Source organism: Osmia bicornis, chromosome 14 (assembly GCF_907164935.1).
Source record: "Osmia bicornis bicornis chromosome 14, iOsmBic2.1, whole genome shotgun sequence".
Classification (NCBI taxonomy): domain Eukaryota; kingdom Metazoa; phylum Arthropoda; class Insecta; order Hymenoptera; family Megachilidae; genus Osmia; species Osmia bicornis.
Window position 1 is genome coordinate 857,993 of NC_060229.1, and position 21,786 is coordinate 879,778.

Below are 21,786 nucleotides of genomic sequence, written 5' to 3' on the forward strand. Positions count from 1 at the left end.
TGCTAAGTTAAAAGAAAAATCGCGAAAACCTCGCGAAGGAATAACAAGCCGTCCGTTTCACTATATTTAGAATGGTATATCGCGATACGCGTTGTACATCTACAGCGTTTATACCTAATCTGCCTCGACACGCAATTCTTATCAGGGATAAAATCGTTCTGATGTAGGAACATTTTTTATCACGACGACTATACCATTCTGTAGGTTCTCGTCGAGTCGACAGATTTCGATTCGCACCAGCGTAAACGTACCACTTGTTTTCTAGGGTACTTCTCGAAGAGTTTGCGAAAATCGTTTACCCTGAAAACTCTTCGACGACCCTCCATCTTGAAAGCTCTTCAGCAGGCAGACACTCGTCTGAGATAGCGGAGGGACCTCTTCATCCCCTAACGATCATTCAAAATCCTTACCTAATCCTTGATTGTAAAAAGAATCTAACGCGCAATGTCTACCCTTAGTGCAATTCGGGTCTCTTCCAGTTCGGGTTAAGTAACGAAACGAAACGAAACGAGACGAGACGAAGACGAGGTCGAGAAAGGCATCGTGAATCGAGGCAAAGGCAAGGGTACACGCAACGGAGTTTCTTCTCCCGCGGGAAGGCGTGGTCGGGAGACGCGCGACGTCCATTTGTCTCGTGCGCCTCCCGCACCAGGAACGCCCTCGCATCCCACGGGCATCGATCACGTCTTCCTCTTACCAGCCGCATCGTACAGCGCCTGTGTACACTTTACGCGCACCTACGCTCCTACATCTACGTACATGTACACGTACACTCGCCTTTGCCATCCTCCCTCGGCTTCGCTTCACTCCCCCGCGTCCAGCCACCGATACATTCTGCCCTTCCATCCACCAGTCCCCTCGACGAACAGGGAACCGAGCTTTCGCTACACTTTCCAAAAGGAATCGCGGCGAAAAATACCGCAACACGGTCTCTTACTCGAACCATCATCGGTGCTTCTTGATTTGTCGGCTAAGCACATTCGCATTTTTCCCAGCATCCAAGTGGCTTTCACATTTCCCAATACTTATGTTACTTTTTCTTCTGTTTCAGCCGGTGAGTGCAATTTCCTTCCCACTTCTGCCTAGTTAAACGTAAGTTTGAAATTCACTGTCACTGTTCCCGAAAATTACTTTTTCATCACGCGAATTAGTTAATCCGTTGGTCGTTGATCAGATTTCCGGGCAACAAGGCACGAAAGCGGTGGTATTTGACATTCAAGTATGCAAAACGTCGGCACGTATTTATACGTACGTGGCAGCCCGTGAATATTCATGCCCCCGCAGGAATGATATAGCACGCTTCGTCGAATAAACGCCACCGTGAGGCCTCGCAAAATTTCGTTATCGCTAAAATCACCGCTCTTCCGGGAACGTTTGTTCGTGTCAGATAAAAAGACGAAAGAATCCGCAAAGACTGAGACGAAAGAAATCGAGAAGAAGCAGATGAGATCCGCTTGCGGATCGTTTCCAACGCGATGCTTCGTTTTTATTCCGTCCCCGGCAAGAAGAGGGTTTCCGTGAACCTCCTGAATGTCTTTCAGCCGGTCGGCTGATTTATCGGCGTAAAATATTCAACAACGCGTTTTATGCAGTCTCCTTAACGTCGACTCGGGGAATCGTGTAAAGGAATACGCGTTGGAAAATTGTCGAGCACGCAACATTTCGCGGAAATACTTATGAACGTAATTGCGGCCGCGAGCGATGCAGGATGTCGCAGTTTGCGATTGCGTGTCGAACCAAGTTCGACTTTTAGTCGGCAGGCTGAACTGCCAGCAGATCAACTTTCGATTCTTCTTCGATTCGTTTCAAATTTTCTATGAAATCTGACTAGAAGCGAACTGAAATCTCGCGACGTTCGATAATCGAACGACGGCAATTAACGAAGGCACGGTCACGCATGCCTACGCTTGCGGAAATTTATGCGTCGCTATTTTTCTCTTTCTCTCTTGTTCTTTCGCCACGTCGCACACGCGTCAAGTCCGTGCCGGCGAAACGTGGACGGGGTGTTGCATATGCATGCCACGATTGATATGAATGCATCGCTGCATACTAAACGGCCACGCTGCTATCTGATCCCATTTTCCTTTCGGCTGCGAAAGGTCTCCGCGCGGCTGCGGCGCAGCGGTCGTTTCGATCGCGACGCTTCTAGCTGCCTTCCACGCGGAAACGCGCCGTGCGAAGCTTTAATTACCTTTTATTTCCACGTTCGTTAACAATCCCAGTCATGGAACTCTATTAAACGCCGAATCTTCGAGTAAAACAAAGTAGATTTCGAAGATTTTTTCGCAGCAGGCTGTTTTCAAGCTTCCTGCAGCTTTTAAATTCGAAAGCACAGATCGGGCTGTAAATAGAGAGGGCGGCCATTGTGAATATATTGGCCGTTCGAACAAACCGCCGATTTTATCTGCGGAATTTCGAGGTCCGTCCCAAGCTGCGTGGGAGGATAATGTTTCCCCTTCTCGCGCCTTTCGCTTTTTAACTCCTCCTCCTCTTCTCTGCTCAACGTCTCGTTGCTTTTTTTCTTTTCTCCGCTCCTTTCCATTCTTCTCTCGGTGTTGTTCGTCTTCCGTGCTATCCGCTCCGGCTCGTAAACCGGACGATCTTGCATGTACCAGTGACGTCACAAGCCTTTCCTGCCGTCTTCTCTTCTTTCGCCGCCGCTGTCCATCGACGTCCACCTCCAGGCGAATTCGCTTAAACGATTCGCTATTACTCGAACAGTCTTTTATCTTGGGGGTTATTCTTCTCTGGTAAATTCGGTTTCTAAATACGGCCCGTTGAACGACCGTGTGTAGTGCCGAGTTACTGGCTCGAAAATACTCTACCGTGCGTAGAAACGAATCGAATGAAGCAGCAGCGAACTGCAAACGGCAGCTGTAGCGGTCGATAGCGTTTAAGGGTGAACTCTGATCGGTCGAAACAGCTGCATCCCGCTAGGGTTATCCCGTCTCATTATCGGTTGACCATCGGCGATAACGAGCCGTATCCCGTAGCCGACAGTGTATCTCGTCCAGCGGTTGCTAACATCAGCGTGGATCGTGTAATTCGCCGACTAGACGACTCGGAAACTCGAGAGAACTTCTTATTGCTCTTGCCACGATATTACGACTCGTTCTCGTAGCCGAGAGCTTGACCGTGCTTCGTGTATGTATGTTCATGCATGTATGTACGCGTAGGGCGCTTGCATCAGCCAGCCTCGGCACGTTCTCTCTCTTGCCTCTGTATCGTATCTAATTATCGAGAAAATTGCTCGATATCACTGACGCAGCCAGTACGGCTAACCCTTGCCGCGATTACAGCCGGCTGGTGACCGTTTCTACCTCGATCCCCTCCCGATATTATATCTCTATCCGCCTTGGCTCTTGCCTTTTCTTTTCCCACTACTCGCCATTCCGTGTTACCAGGTAATCGAGAAAGCCTCGACTCGCGATCAAGCCAGGCAAAAACACTCTTCGCACAATGACACCCTGGGACGATTGATAACCCGCCTTCGTGAGATCGATAATTGAGACGCTAAAACGTCTCGAACCACCACGCCGACCACTTTATCCAAGGAGCCGCATCTTATAAGGTTATAAGAGCTATAGAAGTTAATGGGAAGGCATATCTATCGAGATGATCGATACCTAATTGGGTCGACTCTGGTGGGTATGTAACTAGCGTGCACTTGCACGTATCAGCTCTAATTATCGTGAAAATTGAGCAGTATCGTTGACACGTACGATACACGCGCCAGTCACCGATATTCCGACGATTTACCACGGTAATTGCGGTTTTCCACGGTAGGTGTTGACTTGATCTTCGGACCGTTTGACGCTGAAAGAAGCGTAACTTGTTACCCAGCTAATTACGTGCCGGGCATGAAGGTACACGTTGGCTTTCGACGTATCTTGACGAGCATCTCTCTACCGACACGCACTTCGATATGCGTCAACCTTGTTCTTAGAACAATTGTCGCCTAAACTACATCGATTGTTACATCACGTTCGCGAATTTGTAGGTGGTTAAAGTCCAAGCTCTGTTTGTGCACGTTCTAACGTCGAACCGTCAGAGTGCGACGTATAATTTCGTGGGCCGTTCAAACGTCGAAACTCTGGTAGAGCCACGAGGGGAGATATATGACTGAGCACCCTCGTCACTTAAAAAATCTTGCGCTAGACTCGACCGTCCGAGACCGACCAACAGAAGAGTTTTCGGCCCTCGGGGCCAGGGCGATCGTCTCGCGTGCACCATAATAGGCAACTTCGACGAGGTGTTATTAAAGTATCTTTTAATTGTTCCCTCGTTCTGCACGTGGGAACCGGCCCAGGCGGGTTGCAACATTTTTCAAGCTCGGAGAAACGACTTTCGATGCATCTTCGACGATCTCTCGAGATGCTGGTGCTGCTGTGTTCGTAAACGAAACGGCGAGAACGAATCTCCCGATTAGATTTATTCGTTTGGATCGAGGATCGAACAGGAGGCTGAGAGGATCGCGCTGATCAAACGATCTCGAAGCGTACGCTGTATCTCGCGAAAGATCGACGAATCTCAACGGCGTATAGGAGAAGGAAGAAGAGGGAAAAGACAGCGGAGGAATCGAGCGGAGAATGAATGGACTCGGTAACGTTATACGTGGACCGGTAATTATGACTCCTCTAATCACCGACAATTACCGCAGTTACCGGCCTCGCGGCGTTATCTCGACCGGTCCATCTCCGGTTCGCTCCGACAGAAGGAAGAGAAACGAAAGAAACAAAGAGAACGCCGGTACAATTCGGATGCAGGAATCGATCGCGACGAAAAGAAAATCGTGTCTGAAATTCGCGACAATTGCCACCAATTGTAATTACAAACGATCACGATTGCAGAATGAATGGTGCTCGATTTTTCGGCCAACTTCTATGTCTTCAAAACAATGGAGAAAATCTGGCGTTTAAATTGGATCTAGACTTCTGATAGATAGTTACGAATACACGGATGCTATCTAAAACCAAAGGGACAGGAAGGGAAAAGAAAGAATCGATAAAAAACATAAAAGGATCGATGAACTACCATTCCTCGTTTCCGCGACCGGTAATTAGTCAAGGAGCGAACAGGGTAAGAAGGAAACGAGCTCGTCCCTCTTAAAACGAAGTCTACGACCAGGCAAATAATGAAATCGGTTCAACCAGCTTTTTACCGATTTTTTTTTCAATCTTGAAGGGACTTGGTTCCCAAGCGTTTCCTCGACGAGCAATCTATTGTTTGACCAAGGATAATGTCCTTCTTATCGAACGGGCAGATCGCAGAGGAAAAAATTCTGGTTAACGAGCAATCGTATGCGATCGATGGTGAATCGTCGTTGTCGTAGATCGCGCGATCACGAAATTTCAAAGGAAAAACGTGCTCGCAAACGAGAATTGCCTTTCAGTGAACTGATTTTCATGATGACCGATTATGTTCGCGCCTCGAAATGTTTCTATTGGAAATAACGAGATTGAATTCGTGTACGATAGCTTAGGGGCTTTTACCCACGATCGCCACCACGGCTATTCATAATCCCGTAATGTGATCGCCCCCGTAGAAAGGCGTTCATTCAATCGGAAAGGCTCGATTTAAAATCCTCTGACGAGAGACGTCGTCGGTGTTAAAAACAAACAGGAATTAGTGGCAAAAGTTTCGAACGTTTTATAAATAGATTCGTCGAGGAAACAATAGAGAGTGGCGTGCAGTGGGAGGCTCGATGGCACGTTAATTAGACGCGCTGTCAAAATTGTTGTATTTTCGCCAGTCATCGGGGCTCACGCAGCAGCGTTACATCGGTCGAAGAGATATCAGATCGCCACGCTCCGATGTCGGCTATGTAATTCGCTCGGCCGTGCAGGCCCGTCTGGTTTCAAGCAACAGGAGAAAAAGAGGAGGAGAGAGAGAAAAGGCGATGGACTACACGGGGATATTCAAATGCCGCCACTCTTGTATGGAAATACGCGAGATGTAAAGATGACGGTGAGATACGCACGGAGATATTACCAGCTGCTAACGCGTCGACTAAATCATCGACCATGATACCACAGGGTTCGTCTCTTTCCAGACCGCTTAACCTCCGCGTGTATTCGTTTCTACGCCAGTGCACCTCATAAACGCGCACTTTAATGAAAATCTATCGTGATTTCGTCGATCGAAAGAAAGATCTTTGAATATAGACTGCCAATAGACTACTTTGTAAATTGGCTAACTAAACGATCCGACCCACGTACCGTGTGTGTTTCTTTCTCAACTTAATTGCCACGATCTCGCAATTCTTCCCTTCCGCTCCCTCGATTCTGACCCGTGTCGGCTGAAAAGGGAAGCGTACCCGTTCGACCGCCTCGAAACGAGTCCCGTAACGAGAGCGGCGCTGATTATAAAACCATCTCACAATATGGCCCTGATGAAGCCACTTTTCCCTCGCGTCTGTGTGCGTCAGCTTCACGTACACCCTTATTCGACGTGGCTGCGCGGATGCGTGAGTTATTTCCGTTCGCCCCCTTTTCCTTGCCATCCACGACCACGGGTAGGAGCTTGGCAAAATATAACTCATGGAATTATTTGATAATTGTTTGACAAACTTGTATTCGCTTCGTGCACTTTGGCAAATAAATCATTTTAAAAAAGCAACTGATTGTTAGTTATTATTTAATTTACCCACTTTCCTTTCTGACCCGGTACTGGCGCTATAAAAGGGCGCTCCGGGACCGTACAAGTATTACACCGAAGCCGTTCACGCCTGGCACACAGGTGCCCATCTCGGAGGAGGTCTAAACTAAGACCTTCCCCTGTTGACTACTCTGTGACCGACACCGGGGGTCGCACCCGGTATCAGCCTCTCCTCGGGCCGCGTGCAAGGGCGCCTGGAGCCCCCACTCCAGACGCTAGCGGCCCTGACGGTCCCTCCGGTTTTGGTGGTCAAGCCGTCATATCTAGTGTTGAGAGAAAGGCTGGATTAACCTCCCTTTGCTGCTCCTCTTGTTGCTGTAATATCGTAAGGTTGAACTCCAGACACTTACTGACAATGAGTAATGGGGAACAGTCTTTGAGATCAAAGCAATCTGCTATTACTATCAACGTGCGTTAGACTGACAAAGTATTTCATATTTTTATACTAGGATAGAGCAAATGGCGTTCGTTCTCAAGGCACCAAAACCCCTTGAAAACAAAGGCATGTCTAGTCTTGTTGGATCTGTAGTCACTGCTTGTATATAGATGTCGCCGCTGATGACAGAGCGAAGGCAATAATTATTGCAGTGCGCGAATCGCAATTACAGGGCAGCCTGGTCGGTCGGTCCGGTGCGTTCGTTGACTCGTTCAGCGACATTGGTGCACCCAGGCATCGCGAGTACCAGATAGAATCCAATCCACCTACGTACACACACCTATCTGTGCGAAACTGCGCCAAAGCACCCACGTAAACCGTCATTTGCGTCTCGATATCGATGTTTATGTATCGATACATCTTGGCCCTAGGGCGTAGTGTACTTACTTCTCTTTATCCGTAACCGTCTGATAGTAGGAACCGTTGTTCGAAAGATAACGATCCTGCGATTTGCTTGAGACCTGAACTCAAACCTTTAAACATCGCGCGCCTATGATGATTGACAGAATAATTAATAGAGTGTACCGAATACATTTACGCATTGCACTAGTAGCCGACTAAATTTCCCACAAAATGTTGAAACGAACACGATCAAGATACGTCGATAACCGACTTCTTCGTTTTATTCCATTGTACGTAATTACGCTGTTACTCACCGACCATAAAATCCCGATCACGTGATCGTATTGCGGACATCCGCTTTTCTCTCCTCCACCTATGCGTGTCTTTTTCTCTCTTTCTCCTGGTGAAATTACAAGATCCGTTCAGGCTGTACACCGCCTTCTTTCATACCAGGAAGACAGCATACAAACTGTGTACGCGCAAGGTGTTGCGGGGGATCACCGATCTTCCGGACCTTTCTCCATTGTCTTTGCCTGGATCTTCAACACCGGCATCATTCTGTTGATTTTTTGCATCGCCTCGCGCCGCAAACGAATCGCGAAATTCGTGTTGGTCTTATTACATACGAATTTCGCAAAATACTTATCCGTTGCAGGCATCTATCAGTAGTAAAGTCAACGATAAACGCGTTTTTTTCTATACGTTGACATTTCTTTCGTTCTGCAACGTCAGAATAATCTTCTGTCATCGGGTATTCTCGTGTTCGTCGTCATGTCAGCCGATTCGAGTTTCATATTCCAACAGACATAACAGACACCTTGGCTAATTGTATAAATTATGTATGCAGCTTGGACCTACGCCGGCTTGTGCCGAGGGAATACCATCGTATCTGGTGGTCGTCGTCATCCTTGTCGTCGTCGACGTCGGTGGTATTCTCGTGGTCGTGGAACGATGAACCGTACCAAGAGACGTTCCAAGCGAATCGAGGGGGAAACGAATCCTTTGTAAGAAAGGGGATGGATGTTGCGCGCATGGGGTACCGATTTACGAGGCCGCGCATCCGCTTGGCGCGAGCATTATTGAGATTAACAGGCGAACGTCGAACTCTCTTTCTCTTCGAAATGGCTCGTCGATGATCGTCGAGGAAGCCAAGCCAATCCGGTCGGAAAAGCAGTGAGAAAGCTGTGTGCAGCGTTGCGTTTTTTGAGCCGCCTACAGATCGCTTATCGCGACCACCCAACGCGCGTGCAAGGAATGAAATGAATTCTAATTAATTAAAATGCACTGACGTTAATGGAAAATTAGCAATTATAGCTTGTCAACGGGTTCACCGAAGTTGAACCATGGTTGGGGTATCCTAGCATCTCGCACGATCTCGGTATCGACGATTCTTGGCTAGTAATTACGTTAACCGGTTAAAATAAAAGAAGAATTACGCGTTAATACAACGGGACACTGTGACGAATAGCCTTGCGCCATGAAATTTGTCGAACGTGGAGACATAATCGTCTAGCAATTATGCAAAGACTTGTCGCACCGTGCGACTTGTGTGGTCTTCTCTCGCACGTCCCTTTCAATAAAACTTTCCTCGATGCTAACCAACTCGATTTTCGGAAAGAAACGTTTGAGCACTCTTGATGAAAGAGTGCAGATGTTAATAATCACCAGATGGATTTTAATGCATTAGTGATTACAGATGTAATAAAAAGACAGGACGTGCCTTTGTTACTAAAATATGACGTTGAAATTCACGGCGCGAAATAACGAGGGAAATTTATCCTCGAATTACCGACAGCGAATCTATTGACGACCCTCGAACGGTGATCGAGCAGGAACGCGTGCAATCTGAACGGACAATACACGGACGAGCCTGGCCACCAAAGCGGATGATTTATCACAGGACCACGCGTGGCCTGGAAAATGATACAAAATGCTGCAGCCAATTTGTTCGCTACAATATTTTGAGAAAGAATCCGTGGTAGAAAAGACACGTGCTAGATGTCTAAAAGTAGAGGAAAAAACTTGGCGATAAATCACGGGTCGGAAATGTAGATGAATTTAAAAGTATGCGCATGATTATGAGGAGAGGGTAGGAAGGTAGATTGCGCTTATTTTCGCCTATTCATCAGGCACGGACAGAGGCTTTACGCCAAGGTAGTACGATCTTGGATCGCGTTACCGGCCTTGCCTGACCGATCAGGCCAACCCCCTGCTTATTATCGAGATGACAAATAAAGCATTTTATACGCGACCAATAATTCATCGCCACCACGCTGGTGGAATGTAACAAAATGTTAAATCGATAAAGTGTTTTGCGGCGAGGTAAAAGAGCGAGTGGAAACCGAGTCGAGGGGAGAAGCAAAGAATTATGAGAGTTATTACGGAGTTCGTCGAACAGAGCGAGCGTTGTTACTCGCCAAGAACGGGCGTGCTTCTCTCTAACCTTTTCTCGGGTAAACGTTCGTTCGTTCAGTCGTTCAGGACGCATTAAGGGTTAACGAGTAGAATCGCTTCGTCGATAAAACGCTGCTTGTTTGCTCGTCTGAGCATCGTAGCATTCAAGCTATGTCCACTTTGAAAGTTCAAAGCTTCGCGCAAGCACTCCTTTTGTAAGAGTGGTATAGAAGGTGGTTCATGCGACAATAATCCCCGAGCCGATGGAAAGTAGGTGGTTTCCTAGAAATCGCTTTAAAATATGTGCACCGCGCGTGTGTCGTACGCGCATTTATGTAAGCGTCGTACATGCGAACGAATGGGGATTGCAAATCGACGCGAACGAGGGGAGATTTACGGATCGCGTTTATGCAAACAATAAATGCAGCTTGGTGGTATATAACTGACCTGAGCAGAGGTACGTCGGCAAAAGATATCCACGTACAAGAATTGGCGCTGTTCAAGCTCGAACGTCCAGGTTAGGTCGTTCCCTCAATGATTCACCGGATAATGGAGACGAATGCGGCCATAACTCCTCGTCTCCGTGCATCGAACAAAGTCTACGTACTGAAACGCTGCGCTGGCCCTTGATGATTGGCCCGGTACCGTTCATTCGACTCGAGTTAACACATTCTGCGTCATCCTTTTCTTTTTCTTCCTCTTCTAGGTTATTTCTTATTTTCAAGTGAGAATGAAATTGACAAAATGAATAGAAGCACTGTCACACTCGTGGTTGGCACGAGCGATGACGTTAATAGGCGCACACGTGTGTATCCCGTGGCGTTTACAGTTCTCACCTACGTGCTCCTACATAGTTCCAAGTTTCCCTTTCCATATGGAACTCGGTAATTACCGCGCTCGCTACGGTGTAATAACGAGTTGCGCCCGGGACACCCGCTATTGGGTCGCGAGTAAATACTATAATAATATGACTAATGGCGCGTTATGAATTACAAACCGGATAATGAATAAAGTACATATACGCGTTTGCGCTTTTTTCCCCCGTTCGGCCCTTCCTTCATTTTTTTTTTTTTTTCGTTGCCCGTTTCAGCGGTACCTGTTGCCGGTTATTGGCTTCCATTATGTATACGTGATTGCTCGGTGCTCGTAATTTCTGCACGGACAGAAACAGCAGAAAAGAAATAAAGGAGGAGGAGGAAGGAAAAGAAAAGCAACGGTGGAGGGACGTTTCGTCGAATCGTTATCGAAAGGTCTACCAAAGGGCTGTCGAGTGATCGTGGACTGGCCACGTTTACCAGAGGATAATCGCGCGCAATTTCTTGCCTCTTTGCTTTGGAGCGGTTTCACACCTTGCCCGTTCGTTCTTTTCCTCTCCTTCCGTTCTGACGTTCTGCTGGTCTGGCCGCAAACCTCTCGTCGAGGTAAAAGGTTAACTTGATAACCACGCGGTAACCGCGGCCTAACCGCTGGCAGAGCCAGCAGGATCGGTGCACGCTCGCTGTGCGCCCGCGGGTTCGACGCGAGCCAACACGTACGAGCAACTACCGTAAGGGCTCTCGGTAAGCTTCGTCCATTCCATTCCTGTTTTGCCTTCGCTACTTAGAACCCGTGATTGCGGTCGCAACGACTTACCTTACCATGCTACTTTAAACGACTGCATGCTTCTTCGATAATTGCACGGTCCGCGTCTCGCTCGAACAACCCGTGGCACGAGATATCGCTTACCTATCTTCTTTCTCGCACCCTTGCATTCTTTACGAATTTTCGATCGTCACGGAACAATAAAAAGAAAGCATAGAGATCGCTTAACTCAACGAAGCCGAACATCTCTCGCCAGAGGCGACTATCACACTGAACTTTACATGCGCGTTCGCGCGTTAATGTAATCCGGATATTATCGAGATTTCGTTCCAGGGGGTGCGAGTTGACCGGCGTTGATCGAGCAACATCGTCCTATCAACGATCGACGGCCGAGTTTACTTCTCGTTTTCCACTTAGCGCCTACATGACCGTACATCCTGTTACATTAGCAACCTATTTGTAAAGATCGATGCCACCCGCGGTCCAACAATGCCCGCCAAGGTGTGTTCGACCGGGAAGCGATCTTTCGCAGCGTGTGTTCTCCCAGCGGGCGATCGCTTGTTCTTTTCGTCTCGGCAGTGACTACAGATCCAACAAGACTGGACATACCTTTGTTCTCGACGGGTCATGATTTTGGGGGTCCCCGACACCCCCAGGTTAGCTTGCAATTATGTTTGCAGATACAGAGCACATCCGGTATAATAATTGTGCCAGTTTTACCAATCCCTCTTTTACCACTCTTCGCACTGATAACTGGGAAGTTACACAATTTTGACTCCATAGCGTCCCTACTTCTCATTGTTTCTTCTTCTTCATCCACCCTCCTTTGAATCGTTCTCGACCAGCCATGCTGCTCCTCCTCGGCAAGAACGGTTGTACGTGGGTACGTGCGGTAATCAATTAATTTACCGCAGTGCAGTACGCAGGCAACCCACACCGACTCACCCTCCTCCTCCACCTCGAGATTTACTTTGTGAGCGGGTATCCGTGTAGACCGACACCAGCAACTAGCACGGATATTAGTCGAGATTGAGGCACGGATCCGAGGATCCATTAGCTTTTATACACGCGTAGAGGGCCAAACCAGTACGTACGTAGATGGTACATCGAGATAACGATCCTGTACCTTTCCGATCGACCGAGCGTCACGATAATTAGAAAATTAAATTGTCTGCTCTCGGTCCGGGCGCCGTATCTTTCGTAAAAGGATGCTTGCACCTGCTAATCTATATTTCATCGCGGACCTTCATCGACGACCGTTCTCTCTTTCTTGTCGTTTGAACAGAGCTGCATCTTCGTGCAGGGATCCCTTGAAATTTTTTGCCCCGTGCTCTCTTCTTCGCGTTATCGTGCAAGAAACGAAAGAGAAAGGGAGAGAGAAAACTCGGTAGATTTACTACAAATGCAAAGAGACTTGCTCGAAAGCGGGGAGACTCTTAGGGCGATATCTTAGCCGGTCCACAGATAGGCTCGGAAGATAACCCGAGGGCTGGTGGGTGGTTGATTTAATGCGAACCTGGCAAAGGGAGAACATGGGGTAACCTCGAAGCGAGGGACGCGCGCCGTCCAGGGTAACTCTCTGATATTTTAATACGACGGGGAGCGTGATGCTCGGTCATCCATCTAACGTCGAGAGATCCGTTAGTGCGTGTGCATGCTCGATTTTGCATACACGGAAATCACGATGCACTCCCGCGTTAAAGTGCGCTGTGAAGGGCGGGTGGAAGTTCTGTAACAGGAAGGAAGACGGTTTGTTACCATTATCTTCGTTCCTGCCTATATAAGTAATTGCACTGCTCGATGGTAGCAGGAAATTCTCGACAAATATCGATGCAACTGCAATCACCGAGAGCATGAACTTTGTGTTGAACGACCTTATAATTCATGAGACTCGGAACTCGGTAGCTTATAGTTTCTGTGAATAATCCTGATACGATTATGGACAAACTAATACACGATTCACAAAGTTGAACGTGTTGTAGAAAGAAGATATTACTTTGTTTCAAAAGAGTAAAGATTTGACCCTGTTCGCACAATGATGGAGGAGTTGGCAGAGAGGGGAGCGTGCGAACAAAGTAGGATACCAAGGTGGATGCACACAGAACGCGTCTAGGCAAAAGGGCATTTTTTTCTCGATTAGGTTCCCACATATTACCAAGCCACCCCCGCGACGTCCACGTCTCGTTCGGGTCTCACTCGGTACATCGGTGTGCGAGGTTCGCTCGCGCTGGCTTAAGCAACGTTTCGACGTTGTTTTTTGTGTCTGGCGGGCCCTTGGCCGGCCAGGTCCAGGGTCCGCCACGATTTAGTGGCCCTAATTGCAGGGTTCAGCTATTTAATTACCGGGTTTCGGGCCCCGCCGCGGCCGTCCCTGGCCCCCTATACGCCCGGTCAAAATGCGAGTACATTCATACGCAAGCACACGTTGATGCGTCTCGGACCAATCCACCTACAAAAGAGGGACTAATTCGCTTCGCTGCTGCGACAAGTATTGCTTTCCGGAACGGACAATCCGATACGTCTAGTCTCCATTTTACTTTACACCCACGTAACGCTTTACGCGACTTTACGCCATTTTGATGCTCAGATCGAAACGAAGAGATCGTTTGCAATCAACCGAAACAAAGAGCAATCGCTGATACGTCCCACGCGGAGATGGCCGGTGTAAATTCATGTGAATGGAGCCCGATTCCGCCTGACCCCGGAATCTTTCAATCCTCCCTAATAACAGGCTATAAATTGGCAAGAAAGTTAGGGCACCGGTCAGTTCTCTGCATGGAGCTACCAAATGATTGATAAGTCCATAAAGCATTCCGCGCATCCCGTTTCTCCGTTGGTCCTGGTCTCTTGGTCCGGTGTTGTCGATGGTGGCGGAGTTGTTGATGCCCGGGGAACGTGCACAGGGTTAAGGACGTGCGTGCCACGGTTTTGTGGCCGCGGGTGACGCGGTGACGAGATGATGACCGACCCCGAACTCGGAATCATCGTGATTACCCCGCCCGCGTAACCCGTAATGCGGACCAAACCACCGGAGCAACTGCCACCGTTGCCATGCGCCTTCTACATTTCTTTTTCTTCCCTCGATGCTTGCCATTCGACTGCGTACGATACCTATTCCCTCGCTAATTTATATTATTAACCCGACAGCAACTGATCACCTTCCTTTCTTACCATCGCACAACTTTGACGCAGCTATGGATTACTTTCTCTTCTTTCAGAGGGGTCGAAGTGTATCCAATTAATTTACGATTAATTGGAGCGAAATCTCTGTTGCGAACCGAAGATGTATTTTACGTTCACCAACGATGCAAGACCACCCTTCGTTCTGTCATGTCCCTAACTTTTTTGGATGTTCACGGCAAAACGAATGTTTCCCTTTCCGATCGGCGAAAAAGAGGGTTCGACGGGTTCCGGAAAAACTCCGCGCCGTCGCGTAAATTTTCCTTAGACTTCCCGAATCCTGGATAAAATCACGAAAAAAGAGAGAATAGAGCGTGGTTCAAGAGTTGGACATTCGACGAGTCGATTAGTCGAGACGGAGCCCTTCCCGCCCTTAGGAACGCGCGAGAGTTTTAATTGTAGACCGCGGCCACCGTAGGGGGAGGCTATTATTCTTTCTCTCGTCGGAAACGCGCGGCCCGAACGGCGATTCGCTTCTCTAAGACTCGAAGAAAAGAGAAGAGAAACGAGAAAGGGAGAAAGATATAATAACAGAGCGCTGGCCCGCTCGCACTCGAAAAGAACGACCATCCGTTCTTTCCTTCGTCCGTCCGGTACGTCCGTACGTCCATCCGTCTGGCAGTTTCATATCCGAGGGAACGCACGAGTCTCCAGCGGCACAATTTTTCATCGTGCATCCTTCTGCGTCGCGGTGTATACCGATACGCCTCTTTCCGTCTACCTCGTACCCTCCCCGGGCCCGTCATTCATCATCCCTTAATGCGATCGGCGTTTACTTTATCTCGGAAAAGCTCGTTGGCGCCACCTGGGCCAACGTCGATGCGCTTACCCCGAGTTGCCCCGTAAACGGAAAGGTTTACCAGATAGGGGACCACCGCACCGTATGGAATCATCGAACTACCTCGATCAATCGCACCCCTAATTAGTTCGACATAATTCACAGCTTAAACACGCTGACAGAGGAACAATTGAAAGTTTGCCGAAACGATTCCAGCGTTGCCCTTGCTCTGTTTCTCTCACGTTGGCGCGGAAATATAAAGTTACCCTGCGACGAAGGGGCGTCGGTACGCTTCGTGACGTCCGATGGCTTTGAAAGAGAACACGAGGGTGGGTGTATCGTGCGCGTATGGTAGGCGCAAAATAAAACCCCGACAATCGACCACGGGCTACGTTTAAAGAGCGTCGAATCCCTTGAACTATCCGCTCAGGGAGACGGAAGACTTTGTCGGCGAGGTAGCTTCGGTGTCAGCGAAGCAATCCTTTGGGTCCTTCCTCAACGTTTTAGCCGCTCTTGAATGGAGATCACACGCGGTTCCCACTGTATCGAGTTACAGGCTAAGGGAGACGCGCACGAAGAAAGAGCAAGAAGCACTTTGGCATTATGCGTCCGAGGGAGAATACGAATCCATTCACCGGTAATCATCCGTTCACCCAAGCGTTCTTGCCCGCCATCTCCTTCGTTCCTTCGTTCATTCATTCTTCTCCACTGTTAAACTAGCTCTCGAGTAATTCACACTGAAACGGGGGAAACTGCTCCAGCGAATCGTAGGAGGAGAAGAAAAAAAACCTTGTACGTTCTCGAAGCGAACCGTTCGTAGGAATCCTTGATCGAGCGGGATAATCGTGCTCGATCGAACGTCTAACCAGCCGTGCCTACGAATAGAGAAAGTGGCATCGACGATCGTAGGTTAAATGTCGCATTATAATACTTAACGGCGCACCGCTTGTGAATTGTCTGTTCAATCATTCTCAGACGTTTCCCCATCGTTATTTCTGAATTTTTTTTTCGAAGTAATTCGTCTGTGTTCATTGCCGACGATTACGCATAACGATCAATAGGAACAATAGGAGGATCGATCAGTAATCGATGAAAAAGGTAGTCGCGACATTACGCGAAGATAGGAAGAAACGATCGAAACTAGAGTGCATAGCGCAGAGCTCGTGCTACGATAAATTGTTCGCAAGAGTATGCAATATTATTAGCGTGCACAGGATAATGGGCTCGATCCCGAGGCTAGGATCATTATATCGCTACGGTGCCGCGGATCGAACGCTAAAAAGAGGCACGCATCGACGCGGTAACGTAACTTACGAGCATTACGGATAGATAGCATACACTATCCTGCTATTACGTGCTACGAGTTACTTTATCGCATTAATCTCGCGTACGTGCTGCTCGCGGTTTTTCTGAAACATTCTCACCTGCTTTTTAATCGAAGCTATAATTCAACGAGGACTAGATATAATATCGGGGTAGTTGTTTAACTTGTACCACCGATAACCAACTATCTTCTAAACGTAGTAAATTGAATTAACTGAGCCGGACACACGGCGACGAACACGGCCAGTCGATTCAATAATTGAATTTTAATTGCCGGTTTTCGTTCCGTGACTGATTGTGAAACGAGAATACGCTTAACGCGTACTTCCTACCCTTAAACGGACTGTACCTCATTAACGAGATTGCCACGATTACTTTCCACCGACTTATTCGAGGAATTCCATTAACGCACGACCGCGTCTCGTATGAGAACTGTTGGAGATGAGTGGTACAGAGACGTGCAGCCCCGTCTTTCTGCTGATATTGACTCCGTAAAATCGAAAAACCTGTTCTCTGCTGTAACGACATACTAATATCTCGGACCTGGTCGTCGTTATCTGTCCAGTTGCCTCCCACGCGCCCGACCCCGAACGAATATCGACGCCAGAGGAAGAAGAAGAACTCGAGAATGGTGAAGGAGAAAGGCAGCGAGGGTGGAGACGAAGGGTATGAAGTAAAAACAACGGCAAAAGCGAAAGGAGTAGAAAAAGTAGAAAAAGACGAGAATGGAAGGTACGAGAGGAAGTTGAAGAAGTAGAAGAGTAGAAGAAGAAGAGGAAGAAGAAGAAGAAGTAGAGGCCGCGGCGGTGAACCACGTGATCGCAGCGCGTTTTAATTGGTCGGGAGTGTGGTCCGCGGTAGGATGGAGGGAGGACAAGACAGACAGGGAGCGAAAAAGAGAGAAGGGGAGACGGTGAGGGTTCGTTAGGGTTGCCACGAGGATTAGACAATCGCGAGGTTGTACGAGGAGGACCGTTGCGAGGGCGGGCGCTGCTTCTGCCCCACCAGCAACACCTTCCAGGATGGAAACACACTTGTGGAGTTTCTGCGGGACGTGCCCGGCCACTGCCACTCGTCGCAAACTCTCCCTGCACGCACTCGCGTATCCGGACACCTATGTATCCGTGCTGAAAAGGCCAGCCGTGGTAGTAGAGAAGCCGAGAAGAAGGGAGACCGAGTGAGAAAAGGGAGAAAGAGACAGAGAACGAGAACGAGAGGAGGACCCGCCTCCGTAGAGGTGTTCTCCTCTTCTACGTGGGGCACGAAAAAGCTCAGTTATAATTGTTGCACGCCGCGAGCTGCACCTCTTCTGTCCCTCCGTTTAATTGTAATCTCCTTCCGCGTCGACGCATCGACCACGCGAATTGTCCTGCATCCTGCGCCCTGCGCCCTGTGTCCTCGACCGACCTCCTTGTCGACTGACCTCCTCCGTGTTCTTGCCTTTCCTCTGTGGCCAACAGCCAGAGAAATTACTGTGATTACCAGGATATACGAGGGGCTACGTGGCAATAACCTTCGAACGGACTACCGATGCCGAGGAGCAGCGCCTCTGCCGCACGAACGACCCATCCACTAAGGATTCTCTCGATATTTCAAGGATCTATAACGGGAGCCTGCGATTTCTCCTCCTTTCAACAGACGATCGTGAACCGGCTCGACATCGATTCAGCACGGAAACATGTCCATTGATATCTCCACTCGACGGGACGCTCGTTTCGAACCACCTGACGCGTTACTCGTGCCTGCGATCGTTTGATCCTCTTTCGTGAAAATATCATTCACCTTCTCAGAGACCAAATTTTGTGTGATATCGTTAAAGTCAAGTTCGAACGCATAATCGTTGAGACTAAAAAGTGCAGCAAGATGAATTGCGCGTACCAGTATTCGTATTCGGCTCATCCGCAGAACGTCATGACCATACCGACCACGGCTGCCCAACAACCTCATCATCCCACGGATACCGAGTATTTAGAGGTAAATTTGCTTGTCATTACGATTATTTGATAAAAAGGGGAGAACGAGAGACTGTCGGAACTTTTCGTCAAACTGCCAGTAATATTTGACAAAATCTATCGACAGCATCTGCTCCCTTCTGCGACGACATCCTGGGCGGTCCAGGAACACCCTTCGTTAATTGTTCATCTCCCGATAGTGAGAGAGGCCAATGCGAGGCCTCGCACACCCCCTATTCTCCTTAACGCGTTGCCAATTCATCGGCTCTCGCTAGAGAATCCAATTTGCACGATTGCCAATCGTATCTTCCAATTCAATTTGACAAAGCTTCGTCTCTCGATCCACGATCAAGCTGCAAGAAAAACATGTTCGAACGTAAAGAAACTGCGATGATCGTCGAGTCTCTGAATCGCGGTGCATTCCTCGACGAATAAAAACGTTCATACGTTTTAAAGCGCTCGTTAACGAAGCAAATGACGTCCGCGAAATAATATAAATCGGAGTCGAGCGACTCGCGTGAAAGGTTGCGGAAAAGAGTCAGCCCTTTCGCGTGGCTAAGGCGAACCAAAGAATCGCCGCGAAATGAAAAGAGAAGGAAAGAGAGAAAGAGAGACGTAGCTGGGGGATATTAATATAAGGGCTCGATACGTAATTATAGTGATTACCGTATTGCCAGGGGGCGGACGAGGGCGTCCCTCAGTTTGCACGTCATTTTGCAATCTCAACTTCCAGCGAACATGCGCGCAAATTTGTCGGCGGTCCTGCGCCAGGCTAATTGTTTCCCCCTTTTTGCGCTAATTCTTCACGCTTTCTTCGTTCCTTTTGTTCGAAGTAGCGCGTGTTCCCGAAGAAAATCACCATCGATACAAACACCTCGAGTATTAAACGCTTGTTATTCCGCCATGAATTATTTCGCTTTCAATTGCGACAACGCGACTGCAGCTTCTCCTCGACAACGCGATGCGTGGTAGCACTTTTCGTTATCGTTACGATGGTTTTCCACGACTGATCTGTAATTATCATTGATATCAATAATTATACTAATTGCCGCAGATTATCTGTTGTCATTGACGCGGAATCAGACGTCCACTCGCACTATTATCTTGAGACGTAATTTTTAATGGTCTTAATTATAGTTTTTCTGTCACCTTTGATTTTTTCGATCCTGTTTATCGCGATCGTTTTTTATACGCTATTACATAATACACCTTCGTATTCCTCTTGTTTTTCTACTCGAGAAAGGGCGGTGAGTTCCTAGTTTGCGGATTACGCGCCGACAGAAAACCGTGTGCCACGTGAATTACGGAGGATCGGCTTCTCTCCTCCCCGTGAAACACCCCATAAATCTGGCCGTGAGCGTTTCTCTATTCCGGACCACGATGTAGACGGAACCGCGAGTTGTACGCCAGCCTCGGCCCGGCCAACGAGTCCGTAAATCAGTCCTAGACAAGTTTCTCTTCGCCTTGTTTCCACGGCAAAACGTGATGCTCGATCTTAAAAGCCTCAAAGAGATGCTTCTACGCGCCTCCTTCCACCCGTTTGTGCAGAGGAATCGCCAACACAACGGTCAAAACGAGCCACGGCAATATTTATTTGACCGCGGTCGGTATATCGCTATAATTCTTTTTGACAATTAGAACAGCACGACTGATCAGCAACTCGTGTACTCTCTGCTGAGAATAGCTCGCTTGAGAAAACGATTTTAGCGTTTGCAACTCTACAAAACCATGTTGGCATTACGAATAAGTAAGTAACAACGGACAAATGACACGTCGATGAAATCTTTTCAATCGTGGAAATGTTAGACACTAAAGAGTTAACAATCGCGTGCAGCAAACGAAGCATTTGTACGTCTATATGGTTCAAAGAATGTTTGCACGTTATCAACGCTCTTCCATTACGTACTTCACGCGAGTGTTTGATTTATGAAACGAGTATTGGAGTTAGTTGACATTGTGCGCTAGTGATAAAGCACATTATTTTTCTATCCGTGCTTGTCACCCTATTTTCAGAGGCGCGTTAAAAATGATCTAGTATCTATCGCCATATTTTGCACGCATCGCGAACACTGATTGGCGTCAAAAGTTTAACTCGTTCGCCTCGGCATAATGGCCGTCCCGTTTCATCAAACCCGATTAGCGATAGACCAAACAGATAGTGGTCATAGTGGTTATTAAAGTGGAAGAACACCTTCCCGTTCCCGGGCAGCCTACCGGTAAGTTCTTACGATGATACCGAACGCGGCTCTGGTTCCAGTCTGCTCCGGTGAATCTTCATTTTCGACGGTCCCAGCCGCTATATGCGAAGCTGGTTCCTTGGTAATTATTAGTCCATCAGCATCTCCCGATGGCCACATGGCCGTATAAGAGGCAAAAGCCGGAGCTGGTCCCAGCGCGGACCATCTTAGCTTCGCGAGGCCGCCCTGTCATTATCCGCCCCCGTCAGGCCCGTGGGCCCCATTTCCCTTTCAACCCCGTTCAGCCCGTCTCTGCCAATCAGCGATCCGTCATTTCGTTGCCTCGATATCGCTCGATCGTTACCGAGGAAATCAATCGTCGCTCGTTGATCAACTTTTTCCCTCCGATCGTTGATTTCTCCTTCCCATCTTCTCTACATCAAACCAACAAGTTTATCCCTTGTCTTCGTCTTGTATTCGACGGCTATGCGTGACCAAATTCGTGCCAATAAATAACATGGCTCATTTTTATCCAAAAAATCTAAAAAACGTGCTGGACGGGGAGAGGCTAAGACAGCATCGATCAACGAGACAAAAAGCAACTAGCCCCTGGTGAGATACTCGCACCCTCATTTGTACGATCCAATGCCGTTTGCTCCTTCAAAGGACGTTAACGCCCGGTCCTGCTCCGGTTCATTGTAAAACATCCCTTTTCTCGCTTCCCATAACACTGGCCGTTATCCTCTGACCTCCAGGAGTTAGGGTGGATCACACCTTTTGTGGCCTGATCGCACGCGATGTACGCATCATCGTCTGCTCGAGTCGTGAGGGGGATGGTCACCGATAATGCCTCGCGTTCCGCGAAATATTTGTGTTCGTTGCTCCGCTACTTTTTATCGATTTCCACAACCGTCCTGCGCGTCGAGTTACATAGAATGGCAAATGATTTACAACAAAAAACTGCGC

General features: G+C 48.3%; 1 protein-coding gene across 10 annotated transcripts in view; it reads left to right on the top strand.

The window, feature by feature from the left end:
- LOC114877055 (transcription factor Sp8) overlaps positions 1-21,786 on the top strand; it is a 71,451-nt gene that overhangs the window by 30,049 nt on the left and 19,616 nt on the right. Inside the window, exon 2 of one of the 10 annotated variants that reach the window (XM_029189161.2) lies at positions 1,052-1,092. The exons of 8 other annotated variants lie outside the window; for them this stretch is intronic. Coding sequence is in view for 1 of the 2 variants with exons in the window: in XM_029189152.2 (XP_029044985.1) it covers positions 18,555-18,665 (111 nt within the window). In the remaining variant the exon portion in view is untranslated. Of the gene's footprint in view, positions 1-1,051; positions 1,093-17,532; positions 18,666-21,786 lie in introns of those variants that run through there. One more of the 10 variants, XM_029189152.2, reaches the window with a different exon arrangement.